This window comes from Eurypyga helias, unplaced genomic scaffold, assembly GCF_000690775.1.
Source record: "Eurypyga helias isolate BGI_N326 unplaced genomic scaffold, ASM69077v1 scaffold5860, whole genome shotgun sequence".
Taxonomy (NCBI): domain Eukaryota; kingdom Metazoa; phylum Chordata; class Aves; order Eurypygiformes; family Eurypygidae; genus Eurypyga; species Eurypyga helias.
Genome location: NW_010227571.1, coordinates 12,693 through 26,534, shown reverse-complemented (window position 1 = coordinate 26,534; position 13,842 = coordinate 12,693). Strand labels below are relative to the sequence as shown.

General features: G+C 42.7%; 1 protein-coding gene across 1 annotated transcript in view; it reads left to right on the top strand.

Moving 5' to 3' along the window:
* The first annotated feature begins 1,419 nt into the window (after positions 1-1,419).
* The window catches only part of SPACA1 (sperm acrosome associated 1), a 16,708-nt gene continuing 4,285 nt past the window's right edge, over positions 1,420-13,842 (top strand). Inside the window, 5 exon segments of the mRNA XM_010156632.1 lie at positions 1,420-1,465; positions 3,495-3,551; positions 8,086-8,187; positions 8,562-8,668; positions 9,167-9,302. Of these exon segments, the coding sequence (XP_010154934.1) occupies positions 1,420-1,465; positions 3,495-3,551; positions 8,086-8,187; positions 8,562-8,668; positions 9,167-9,302 (448 nt within the window).

Below are 13,842 nucleotides of genomic sequence, written 5' to 3'. Positions count from 1 at the left end.
CTCCCTTGCCCCCTGCCTGCCCGGCTTCCCTCTCTGGAGGCCGGGGGTGCGCCGCGGAGCAGATGCTGGTGGAGCTTGCCCAGAGTCGTCCTTTCCGAGCAAAGCCTCATCCCCGCCAGGCTGTACCGCTCTCTCCCCGCTGTCATGCAGGCGGTGGGAAGGTGTCAGGGCGTATACAGTGCTTTATTAAGTCGTGCAGCATCTCAGGGCCCCCCCTGAAGAGGGGAGGCTGGGGAGACAGGGGAAGCTCCAGATCCGCTCATCTCTCTCGTAGCCCTAAGTGTGGGCTGCGGGAGAGTCGGAGATGTGCAAACCCCCACCCTCCGTCTGCCGTCGAGCATCCAGCTGCACAGGTTCATGCAGCCCGTGTGTTGTCAAGTGCAAAGCCAACTGCCCATGGAAAGATTTCCGTCCAGGGAAAGCTTAGCATGCCCTTAGCTGCCCCTCTCGAGTCAGCTTGGGGATGGAGCAGTGGTGCATCCCCTCCCCGCTGCACTCTGGCCCTCAGGACCCCCTAAGCCACGATACTTGGCGAGACGGATGCCCAACTCCGTGAGTTCCTCCATGGTGCCCAACCACGACTCCGTGTGCTCCCCGTTGACATTTTTAGTAGGACTTCTGTGGGCTTTTCAAGTGTTTATCGAAATATTCTGCACGTATGCTGTGATGTGGCTTGTAATTAAAATGGTGTATAATGGCAAAAATTTCTGTTCTACGTAGGTTTTACAAGGCTTCCAAATGAAGAGAGGAATACAGACTGCCTTTGCTGTGCTGGTACTAATTGCAGCCCCCTGACAGGAATGTAAATGCAGTTCCCTAGCACATTCTTATCTCAGCATGTGTGGGATTTACATATATAACTCCTATTAATGCTAATGGCAGCTATATACATAATTCTTTTTGCATAGGGCTGACACTATATTTTTATCTGAACCCGATGCAACTGGAATCAGCCATCTTACATACAGCAGAGAGACCTGTAGTTTTCTTACCGGAAGCTTTCTTAACGTTTTGGTTCATTTCTAATATATGGAGGAAATGCAAGTAAAGGAAGCCATTCAAAGCTGTGTATTGCGACAGCGGCATGGAAGGTTCATAACATTCACATAAGAAGTGTTGTGTTATCCAGAGGGTTATCGATGGATCTGATCCCGTTTCCCTTAAAGTTTCTTTTTGTTGCTTCTTTTTTTTTTTTTTAAATTTCATTAAATCAGAAAGCAGAATTGGCAACTCCTGATTAACTTGTTAATTTAGAACCAATCAGCTTTTAATGTTTAGATGTGTTTAAAGGCTTATTTGGAGTACTTCATCCTGGTTTTTTTTAGAGCTCTAGTCATTTCATCATTATGAATCTCTGACACAAGAGCCATGTTGCACTTTGCGATGCCCCTAAAGGCAGAAGCATCCTGAAAGGCTACCATGGTTGATCTCTTCGCCTATGATTATGAGAAGTTTGCTTTTGCCGGTTAGCAAAGTCCCTCAACCTTCTGCTAGGAATATCTGAAATTTTGTGTCTCTTCCTGTTTCTAAAGCTTTTTTTTTTTTTTTTTTTTTTTTTTGAATTTGTGTCTGCATGGGAAGTGGCGGCTTCTCCTTTCAGATATGATGACACCCTGCTGTGGCTACACTCAGCTTGTCACCTCAAAATTGAATTACAGGAATGCTTACTTTCAGGGTAGAGGTTTAGGGCTTACTGTAAGCTCATAACGAATTGTCAGAAATCTACTGAGTTGAGAATGTACATCATCTGAAGCTGTCCTAGCCCTCCCTCCCCTTCATTTCTCCATGTTTACATTTATTCTGTATGAGCGAACAAGGGCAACTCACGTTGTACCTAGTTGAAATTAGGTATTTTTAAACAGGACTGTGTTTAGACTGTAGACAGGATCCTTAAGTTCTCCTCCTCTCCACTGTGCTGTGGTAGTTGTCGTTAGACAAGACAGTTGAATGACTGCCCCATTAATTTAAAAGAAGCTAAGGGAAACACAATAGGATGTCCATGGTGGGGACCATCTTATAAAGATGTTATTTTTTAAGGCTCATTAAAGATAGAGTTTGAGGATACAGTAGCTGTTTTAAAGGTTGTGTCTGTTTTCTCAGGATTTTAGCCTTATCATTTTTTCCCTTATGTTTTGGCTAAGGTTGGATTTTTTATCATTGAGCTGGATAGTTAAGTTATTGTTTAAGGATTGTGGTGCATACGCTACAAGACTGTTCTGACGAGCGCAGCTTATATGCTGAAGTAAATGTCAAAACCATAGAGACAGTTAGAGATAACAGAAGAATAAAATTTTGATAGCTCATTTATAATGTTGGGAAAAAAGAGAGTTCAGCATCAGTGTATCATTGTGGAGAATTCACCGTGCTGCTGTAGTGTAAATCCTTTACAATGGAGGGATAAAGGTTTTGTATTTGTATATCACTGACTGCAAGAGAAATGGATCTGTTCCTTTCAACCTGAGAAATTTAAAGTTTTGGATAGTGTGTGAAAAATGTAAATGTTACTCAGAGATTTAGTAGCAAGAAGTGATATATAAACTTGCATTGCTGCACAGAAGTAACATTTTGTAAACATAAATCTTGAATATAAAAAACTGAGAGACAGTGAGAGCAAACTTTACATTGGTAAGTATTTGTTATCAGAAAAAACCTAATCTGAGTAGGTGGGACTGGCAGTGGAGACTTGTAAAAACAGTCATAGTGACTTTCTCTTTGCATTTGGAAGAATTGAAAAGACCTATTGTTTATTTAATGAATAATTTCCAAGGGAGCTTCACTGAGTTAGTTCCAGTAACTGGACCTCAGTATCCTTCTAAACAAACATTCAAATCGCATGCTATTAGGAATAAAATATATAATCCAGATTTGAATCCCAGATGGAGATGAGAACCTTTTGCTTTCGTACATTCTGTGAAACCCATTCTGTAACCTCAAAGTACCATTAAAAAATGGAAGGAACCCAATCACAGTGATTAAACCCCCAGTACCTAATTAAAATACTGTACCTGGTTGACTCATCTTTGTGCTGGCTGTCTAAACCTGACCTTGAAGTGTAATGGGGAAAAAACCATGTGGGAAGGCGTACGTTAGCCAGAAAGAACAAGGAAATGAGTTAACTGAATATTGTTTAATGAAGAATTTTCTTAACTCTTTTCAGGGAAGACCTATCATTTGCATAGAACCTAGACACCGCACTTCCCAGAGCATTCAGTAGGCTAATTTAACATCATAGGCTGGTTTATAAGAAAATTGCATTTTTTTGCTTTTAAAGAATCATCTTAAGGTTTTAACATGAATGCTATTCACACTGGATTTTATGATATATTTTTCATAAATGTCTTGTTTTTCTGGTCTAGTTAGCGAAAGCAAAAGCGTCGGCAAATTTCACATTGCAGCTAAAAAGTAGTTAAGGTTTCAAGTGGTGAGTTTCCTGATAATTGGGCATTTCCATCGTGTCATTGTATCAGTGATATGACTTTAGACTTTGTGTTCAGGTCTGAATGCCAGTGCGTCCACGGAAGTAGAATTTGGAGCATGCACAGTTACATGTGGTAAGTAGCAAAGCAGATGAATAAAACATATTGTCATTTGTTTTTTGGGAAAAAAAAAGTGCTAACTGTAGCACTTTAGCAGTTGTAATTTGCTTGCCCTCATTCACCTCTCATTGATTTCAATTGCCAATAACTATAATTAACGAAAACAATCAGGCTGATTGTCATTAGGAGTTTAGGTCAGATCTGTTGTTTTATTAATTTCACAGCCTGCAAGCTCCTATTTTAAACCAGTTCCCTACGTTTATTGGCACATGAGCTGCCTTCCACAAAGTAACAATTTTCGCTATTTGTGAACATCTGTGAGATGTTCAGAAGATGAAAGATCTTCTGATGCTTCTCACAGATGTCTTCCCACATACAATATTGCCAAAAAATCCCTTGCCTGCAGTAGCCTGCTCTGTATTCCACATTTATACAATTTATAAATTGTGCACTGAAGAGGAGAGGTATCATTCTGGAGTAGGAAGGGAGAGAGGGGAAAATGAGATGAGCCTTAAGAAGACACCTCTGCATTTAGGGTGGTGATAGAAGCTGCTGTGAGTTGGTAATTATATTGCTAAGGAAGCAGTCTTGAATCATAAATGCTATTAATTTTTTTTTCTGAACAAACTCAACTTCTTGTAAGACCACAGGAAAAAAGAGACGAGTTTTTGCTCCCATCAACCTGATGTTGTCTAGGATATGTCTTTCCATTTTTTCTAGTCAATTTTTCCTATTTCCAATGGTGGAACTTCCTTGATTCCCTCCTATTTCCAGTCTTAGGACATTATGGTTTTAGGAGATATTTTTGCTCCTACATACTTTAATATTTCTCTTTCTTAACTTCATAATTTCAAATCTGCTTATATGTTCTGTATACTGATGCCATATATTTATCCCTATACTCTTAATAACCTCACTTGCTCTGATGTACATATCTTTTGGATACTACGAAATGGCTCCTTAAGTCCCATCCCTTAGTAGATGTCTCAGATCACAGAATGGTTTAGGTTGAAAAGACCTTTAAGATGATCTAGTCCAACTGTTAACCCAACACTGCTAATACCACCACTAAGCCATGTCCCTCAGCACCTTGTCCACACATCTCTTAAATACCTCCAGGGATGGGGTCTGAACCACTTCCCTGGGCAGCCCATTCCAATGCAAGACAACCATTTCACTGAAGAAATTTTTCCTAATATCTAGCCTAAACATCTCCTGGAACAACCCGAGGCCGTTTCCTCTTGTCCTATCGCTTGTCACCTGGGAGAAGAGACCAACCCCCAGCTCTCTGCAATCCCCTGTCAGGTAGTTGTAGGGAGCAATCAGGTCTCTCCTGAGCCTCCTCTCCTCCAGGCTAAACAACCCCAGTTCCCTCAGCTGCTCCCAACCCCAGGTCCCGCAGCTGCTCCTCACAGGACTTGTGGTCCAGACCCTTCCCCAGCTCCATTGCTCTTCTCTGGGCATGCTCCAGCACCTCATTTTCTTTCTTGTAGTGAACACAGCTTTCCAAAACTGAACACAGTATTTGAGGTGCGGTCTCACCAGTGCCAAGTACACAGTCACTTCCTTAGTCTTTATGTTCTTTATTGTAAGGGAATTTCAATAAACGTCTCAGTTTTAACTTTGGTACCTCAGAATTTTGTGGTGCGTTGACCTTGGCTGACTGCCAGGTGCCTACCAAGCCACTCTATCCCTTCTCTTGTCCACAGGACAGGGGCAGAAAGTAAGATGCAAAACTCATGGGTCAAGATAAAGGCAGTTTAATAAAGAAAAGGCCACATGCAGAAGCAGAGAAAACAACCAAAAAATTTATTCTTTACTTCCCAGCAGCAGGTGATGTCCAGCCACTTCCTGGGAAGCAGGGCACCAGTATGCATAGTGGGTGCTCCAGAAGACAAATGCCTTGATAACAAATGCTCCCTCCACCCCCCTCCTTTCTCTTAGCTTCTATTGCTGAGTGTGACACCATATGGTATGGAATATCCCTTTGGTCAGCTTGGGTCAGCTGTCCCAGCTGTGTCCCCTTCCAGCCTCTTGCCAACCCCCAGCCTTCTGGCCTTTGGGGTGTGTGAAAAGACAGCCTTGATGCTGTGGGAGCTCTGCTCAGCAGTAGCCAAAACATGGGTGTGTTATCAACACCATTCCAGCTACAAATATGAAGTACAGGACTATGAGGACTGCTACGGGGAAAGTTAATTCCATCCCAGCCAGACCCCATGCAAATTGTTTAACTCCTTTAATACTGAAAATTATGTAGTCTTACTGAAGAATCAGAAAAGAGAAGTTCTAACAAAAAAAGAAAAAAGCATCATCTCTGGACTTCAGATCATGTTTGTAGCCTTCTTTCTAGTCTAGGCTGTTCAATGCATGGAAGGTTTTTTCTGTTGAAAGGCTGAAAAGTGGCTTCTTGGTTCTTCCAGCAAATTTGTACACTCTTTGTCTCCTTCATATTCCTTCTTATTCCCTAGATTAATCTATCTAGCCCTTTATATTTCTTGCTTTCTCAACTGACTCAATTTTCTTTATTTTTCCCAGTAGTGCTGTGGCTTAGATCCATTGCTCCTCTAGTCATAGTCCAGGCCTTCAGAGGCATTGAAGCATAATTAAAGCTTATATTAATGATGTCTTGTCATACCTTCCTCAAATATGCCTTAGTCTTTTTGTGATCTAATTGTTTTGGCCACTCTTCCCTATGAATTTCTCTCTTAACTTCTGATTTTATGTTGTTAAGTATTCAGTTCTTTGTAGATCATCCCTCTTCACCCTGCTCTTTCCACCAATCTATTAATTCACATTTCTCTAGGGTGAATTTCATTTGGGTAATTTATTTTTACTGCACTGTGGCCAGCTTTCTGTTAGGTTAACTTGTATGACTTGTTAAAGTTAAGACTTAATTTGTTAGAACACCTCAGTAGATTAATTTCATCAGCACTGGCAGCTAGTAAGAAGAGGTGGGAAATGGAAACATGGGAATGAAAGAAAAAGCTGTCCAAAAGGAAGAGGCAGAGGAGTACCGAAAAAACTTGCAGATGCAAATAAAAGCTTTTTTTCATCAGCCTTTTAAGCATGAGATACCTCCCAAATTTCAGTCATGGTGACATTTTTCCCGATGAAGGTGACTAGAGCTAGCCCACTACCCAGATTTTATCAAGCCAGGCTTCTGGCTCTTCATAGGTTTCCTATCTTTTTTTGTTAGCTAAAAACCCCTACATGGCACTGAAGAAAGAGGAATGCCTTTAATAAAAGTGTCAGTTCACTGCCATTTACACCTCTGTCTCTGCATCCACGAGATGAGACATTCTCTGGAGCGGAGAACGATCCTTGTTTTGTGTCGTTTTCTGTAAGTGGTGTTGTCTCCCTCCGTCACTTGAAGTACTGTTTCACGAGCTACATGACATCTCTTAAACATTCTGAAATCCATTGGTTTATATAATACACACTGAAGAAAGGCAGATGCATCATAAATGCAATATTCAAACCAATTTCCTATTTATTATTATACTGCAAGGGAGGTGGGGCGGGTGGTGGGGTTGTGGTGTGTTAACTCTCCTCTTTCCATGACTATTAGTAAACAAAATGCTTCTAGAAAAATGGCAAAACCTTCAGTGTTTACTGGGCCTAAACATATTATTCCTGCCTCCCCCACAAGCTATGTCATTCCAATGAACTGTGTACACGCTGTTTGGCAAAAACAATTGTAGCACTTGTTTTGAATGTGTTCATAATTGTTAAAATGAGGATGTTCCCATTGAAATCCTGACAGTGACAGTGAACATTTTTTTTGTTTGTGTCCGTGAATATTGTAGAAATTTTCGTTAACTTGACACATTTGTGATAGGTTATCTCCTGTTCTTTGTCTTCAGTAGGACCTTCCGTGTTGCAGGTGGGGTCCTGGTGGCCAACACTTGATTTCACCTGTTTCTCATGAGAAGCCCTGTACTACCTTTGTGCTCGAGGGGCTTCGTTTTAGGGGCTGTGGCTGTTAGTGTTGGTCTCGTATCACTCACTGTTGGTCACTCTTAAGTAACTTAAGACTACGCAGTCCCAGTGCCAGCAGGTTTTTAGCGCCTTCAGTTTCTGTTGACCCTGGTGGGAGTTGGAGACACTCAGTCACAAGACTGGAGGCAGACTGAGTTGGCAGTCTGTACAAGATTCTCTGTGCCATCTGATTTGAGCATTTGAAGGCCAGGAGCCTAAATGCTTTTGTATTTAAAGTGAATTAACTGTTTTGCAGAACATACACTGGTTTAATTTCAAATTATTTTTCTGTAAGAAAAGTTTCCAATTCATTTTGGAATTCTCTTTCTGACACATGATGATTCTAAGAATCTGGCTCCCTACAGTGCGGAGTCCGACAGAAGTACGTGTCTTGAAATCTTAGATACCAACGTGGGATAGCTTTAGCAGGCACTCTGAGAAGATTTGTTTTGCCTGGTATTGTGTAGACACATCACATCAACATCCAGGATAAAGAAAGAGAGAAAGCAAAAACAGATTAAAAAAAAGCAGAAATGCAGAGTGAAATACTTTTTTATTTTTTCCCCCAAAGGGATTGGCATTCGGGAAGTTCTGTTAACCAGTTGATGCCCTGGGACTGAAGCGAAATGTATTGTCCATGTGGAGGAATGCCAGGGGCCAGTAGACTGTGGATGTAAGTGGAACACCGTGATACAGTAATCTAGAACAAATGAGTTGATTCAAATGTTCTTGTTCTCTGTGAGTGTGGTGGAAGTGGAATGAAGTGATTACATTCCACCCTCCAATCACCCTGTTAAGCAATCCAGTAATGTTTCAGATCTCATTTTTGCACTGATGTGCCCTGGATTTCAAGAGCCTGTAAAACACTGTTTTTCTGCTGTGTGCTTCGTTCCAGACATTAGAACAAGCAGAAAGTACTTGAAGTAATTTAAAGCGAAAGCACAATTTCCAAGTAACATTCTGCGGCTTGAAGAACTATGAACTTTATGATCTATACAGAGATGTTTCATGTAGTTGATGACATACCTATTAAAAATTCTTCCTATGGGGGAATACCGATTTCTGAGGGCCTTGCCTGTGTGAAGATGCCTTGTATTTACATACCTCCTGAAAATCGATTTAAATATGTTTGGAAGATGTTAATTCCAAACAAGGTGAGTAATGGAACCCCACTTTGTGCAGAAAAATTGCGCACTGCATGTTTTTACCACATGCTCCATCTGAATTGTACAGGCTTCTGGGCAGATTATTTCATTTGCTAGCATAATGCAAATAAGTCCCAATTTCTCACTGGCGAGTTGGTAATACAGAGACTTGCATGGCTTTGCTCCTTTATGCAGCTTTAATTTCCTGTTTATATGAGGGACACAGTAATTTTAGAGAGTAATGTTTACTGTTATTTCAGAAAAATTGGGCATAGTGGCTGGTGAGGGAATACATGTGAGCAAGTCACAACCACATTGCCCTTCCCACGTGTTCAAGTAGGAGTTGCTGATGAGATGGGAGAACTTTTTCCAGGGGCCAAGAGGTCCTGACAGGTGTTGGAGTAGAACAAGCACTCTTCTGTGTGTCTGACACAATTCAACTCGTCTTTGCAGATCTATTGAAAAAAATACAACCCTTTTATTTTATTTTATTTTACATGTGGCTAGACAGCACACATTCTTCCCAAAGATTCAGCTATTATGGAAGGTTGCAGAGATACCCATTCGGTTACATTCCAGTGTGAAACTCAAGAAAATGGAAATATAATTGCCTCTGTAAAGTACACAGTCTACGCAAGAACTGGTAAGCTCATCGAGATGCTTACACTCTTCTAGTGCTATGGCCTTGTGTTTTTTATGTAGCACTAAATCTTCCTAAGATTGCATGTCACCAGTAGTATGTAGGCAGGAGCTTGTGTGCTGTGGTAATGATTGTCATGAAATGCAGGCCAATAAAAGAGACATATAAAAGGAAATGACAGAATGGGAATGAAGAGGCTCCTTGTGGTAGGAATTATTATTTCCTTTATCCTTTGTAAAAAATTAAGCTAAAATAAGGAGGGCATCCTATTACCTGTTTATTTTTTTGCTGCACCCAGGTTGGTTAACATAGACTTCTTTTGTCTCACTAGCCACATAGCACAGGTTCTGCAGTTAAGTTTCCTTTCCACTTCGGTACTGAAGCAGGAAAGCAGTCTTTTGGGTTTTTTCTTTTAGTGGCCATCTGGAATTTGCCTATACACAGTGGATTTCTCAAAGTTTAACATTAAAAAGAATACATCATAAACCAGTTCCCCAGTACTCCTCACCTCCTCTGCTAATGGGATTTTTGCTGACTTCATCAGGAAAGGCATCAGTGTGCTGATTTTCTCAAACCTTGAGAATAACTACACAGAAACGCTATCTTTTCTAATTGGATAAAGGGTGAAAGTGTCTTGCTCATAGAAATCTAAACTGTTTAATGAAATAATGTAGATTCAGGTCTTATGCAAAATTATGGCAGACTAAAAATGAAGAAATCCTTGGAGATACACCCTCCAGGTTGTTTACCTAGGTAAAACTGTCTGGCCTGAGGATCTTGCTTTTCCTGTCTCTACAGTAAGACAGGCTATTTCCTCTATCTCTATTGAGGTCCTTTCTGCCATTGTACAGTAACATGGAATTTGTTTATTCATTTTCTAAATCCATCTGGCAGTCACAAAACACCCAAAGCTTTTTTATTTTTGTTTTCTTCTACTATTCAGTCTCTACATTCCCTTTTGTACAGAGGAAGCTTCCTTTTTGAGACCTGAATTAGCAAAGCACATAATCTGTTTTAGGCTTAAGCATGCAAATGGTCCCATTGAGTTGAGTCTGTGAGTCATCAACAGGACAAGTCACACACTTGTATTTAAGCTGTGACTGAGTAGTCTTGGTGAAAAGCGGTCAGATGAAACACGCCCAACAGACATATCCACTGAGAACTTCTTACAAGGATTGAGACTTATGGGTTCAGAAAATGTTTATGACCATACAGAAATCTGAAGAAAACAAGCTCTAAGGCTTATTAAGTAGCTTAAAATGAGTGGGTGGTTGTGTTTAGTGCCAGGTCAGCATCCTTTGGGTTTGTACAGAGGTGTTTCTGGGCTTTGCTTCCCCAGAAGTGCCATTATTTGGACTTTAGAAATTATTAACTATTAATTAGGCACATAAAAGAAGTTATCAGTTTATCTTTTAAATCCCTCCAGGGATGGTGACTCCACCACTTCCCTGGGCAGCCTGTTACAATGCCTGACAACCCTTTCAGTGAAGAAATTTTTCCTAATACCCAATCTAATCCTCCTCTGCTGCAACTTGAGGCTACTTTCTCATGTCCTATCACTTGTTACTTGGGAGAAGAGACCAACCCCCACCTCCTTTCAGGTAGGTAGAGCAATAAGGTCTCCCCTGTAGAGAGTGATAAGGTCTCCCCTGAGCCTCCTCTCCTCCAGGCTAAACAATCCCAGTTCCTTCAGTCGCTCCTCACAAGACTTGTGCTCCAGACCCTTCCCCAGCTCCGTTGCCCTTCTCTGGACATGCTCCAGCACCTCAATGTCTTTCCTGTAGTGAGGGGCCCAAAACTGAGCACAATATTTGAGGTGCAGCTTCAACAGTGCCCAGTACAGGGGGACAGTCACTGCCCTACTCCTGCTGGCCACACTGTTCCTGACGCAGGCGAGGATGCCAATTGGCCTTCTTGGCCACCTGGGCACACTGCTGGCTCATACTCAGCCGGCAGTTGACGAACACCCCCAGGTCCTTTTCTGCTGGACAGATTTCCAGCCACTCGTCCCCAAGCCCGTTGCAGGGGGTTGTTGTGACCCAAGTGCAGGACCCAGCACTTGGCCTTGTTGAATCTCATACAGTTGGCCTCGGCCTGTTGATCCAGTCTTATCTACCTGGTCTCCGTGCTGAAACGTAAAGAAGCACAGAATCACAAAATTGGTATCAGAAATAGGACAAAAATCTCCTTCTTCAGGTAACCTACAGGGCTGAAATGGACTTTTTCCAGCATCCAGAACTGGCCAACAGGCAGATTCCTAGTCGGGGTGAGTTGGGCAGGTGTGGTGGGCTGACCATGGCTGGCTGCCAGCCTCACCCTGGGGGGTCTGCTGGAGTGGTCTGGAACTGGCTGTGTCCAGCATGGGGCAGCCCCCACCTGTCCTCACGAGGGCAGATCAGTTTTAGTCAGGAAAGGAGTGAGTCCTCTCTATTACCTCCTAAATTGCCTTTTTTTTTTTTTTAAATCCAGCTGAGGTGATTCGGACCATCTCTCTGCCTCACTCAAATCGACAAGTCTAAGTTTGTATATTTTGTCTTTCTCTTCACCTAGATGACTCCTTTCAGTATTCCACAGGGATACCTTTCTTCATGCCAGAGCTACAGGATGGGGCAGGGGAAGTGGAAATGTGTTTTCTCCATGGCTGGCCATGAGAGAAAAAAAGCTTTTTGGCACTTTCCTAGTGAGAAAGCCTTGAAGTCATCAACAAAGCTAAAAATTATCAGTGCAGCTGATAAGGGGTGAATGTGTCTGCTGTTGTCTCATCCTTCCTTCTCTTCCCAGCACTCTAATGTTTTATCCATATGAACAACAGTGGCCAGATTCAGCAACATCATTTGCAAGCCTGGCTCCAAAGCCAGAGTTTGAAAATACATAACATGATACTTTCTGCTTCAGATTTTGAGGCGTGTGAGTTGGGAGGAAGGGAAGACATGTTGAAATAAGTCCATCTACCTGGATTTGTACAAAGCGTTTGACACTGTCCCACATGACATCCTTGGCTCTAAATTGGAGAGGCATGGATGTGACGGATGGCCTACTCGGTGGATACGAAACTGGCTTGATGGTTGCACTTAGAGGGTTGTGGTCAACGGCTCAATGTCTGAGTGGAGACCAGTGCAGAGCAGCGTTCCTCAGGGGTCGGTGTTGGAACTGGTACTGCTTAACATCTTCATTAGGGACATGGATGGTGTGGGATCAAGTGCACCCTCAGCAAGTTTGTCACCAAGCTGTGTGGTACAGACACAGGAGGGAGGAGATGCCATCCAGAGGGACCTTGACAGGCTGGATCGGTGGGCCATTGCCAACCTCATGAAGTTCAACAAGGCCAAGTGCAAGGCCCTGCCCTTGGAGTACTGTGTCCAGCTCTGGGGCCCCCAACATCGGAAGGATATCGACCAGTTGGAGTGAGTTCAGAGGAGGCCATGAAGATGCTCAGAGGGCTGGAGCAGCTCTGCTATGGGGACAGGCTGAGAGAGTTGGGCTTGTTCAGCCTGGAGAAGAGAAGGCTCTGGGGAGACCTTATTGCACCTTCCAGTACCTGAAGGGGCTACAAGGAAGCTGAGGGGGACTTTTTACAAGGGTCTGTAGTGACAGGACCAGGGGTAACGGGTTTAAATTGAAAGCGGGGTGGTTTAGATTGGACACCAGGAAGAAATTCTTCACGGAGAGGGTGGTGAGGCACTGGAACAGGTTGCCCAGAGAAGCTGTGGATGCCCCATCCCTGGAAGTGTTCAAGGCCAGGCTGGATGAGGCTTTGAGCAACCTGGTCTAGTGGAAGGTGTCCCTGCCCATGGCAGGGGGGTTGGAACTAGATGGTCTTTAAGGTCCCTTCCAGCCCAAACCGTTCTGTGATTCTATGAATAGGGCAGGTAAACCTCACAGGAATTTGTGTGAATTCGCTATGTGGCATAACTTCAAATGAGTTAATTTTAAATCTATGCATGGACAACTTCCCTGTGTCCTTTACCAGTGATCACTGTGCTTTTCAGTGACCTTTTGATGAACAGTCATAATGATATTTTGCGTAAGTGAGTGATCTTTAGTAATTTGGCTCTTTTGTTTTCAGACCTGTGGGTTCTCTTTGTCTTTCATAGCAAGAGAAACATAACAGGGGAAAAACCCCATTTTATCTTTATCAAAAATTATTGTGATCTCTGCAAGGAAAATCCCATCTTTTAGTAACTGACATCTCTATATGTCCTTACTAAATCACTGCCCTGAAACACAGAAGGGTGTTGCTTCACACTCCCGCCCGTTGTGTTGTTTGGGGTTTTGTGAAGACTTGGGAGCTGGAAGGCGGTTTATTCATATTTACTAATAATAGTCCTGTGAGTAGGGAGGACTCTGCAAGGGAGGAATGTGAGAGCAGAGAACGAGCTTCATTAGGATGCTATGTGAAGGGTGTCAGCCTACTGAGATCCCAGCTGTGCTCCAAGCTCCACGCTTTTCATGAGTGAGAGAGCAAGTTGGAGTGTGTGCCTGGTGGTGCTTTTGTGGAGAAAATGGAGGCAATAGCATTTCTGTGTCTCAGAGGCCATTCAAG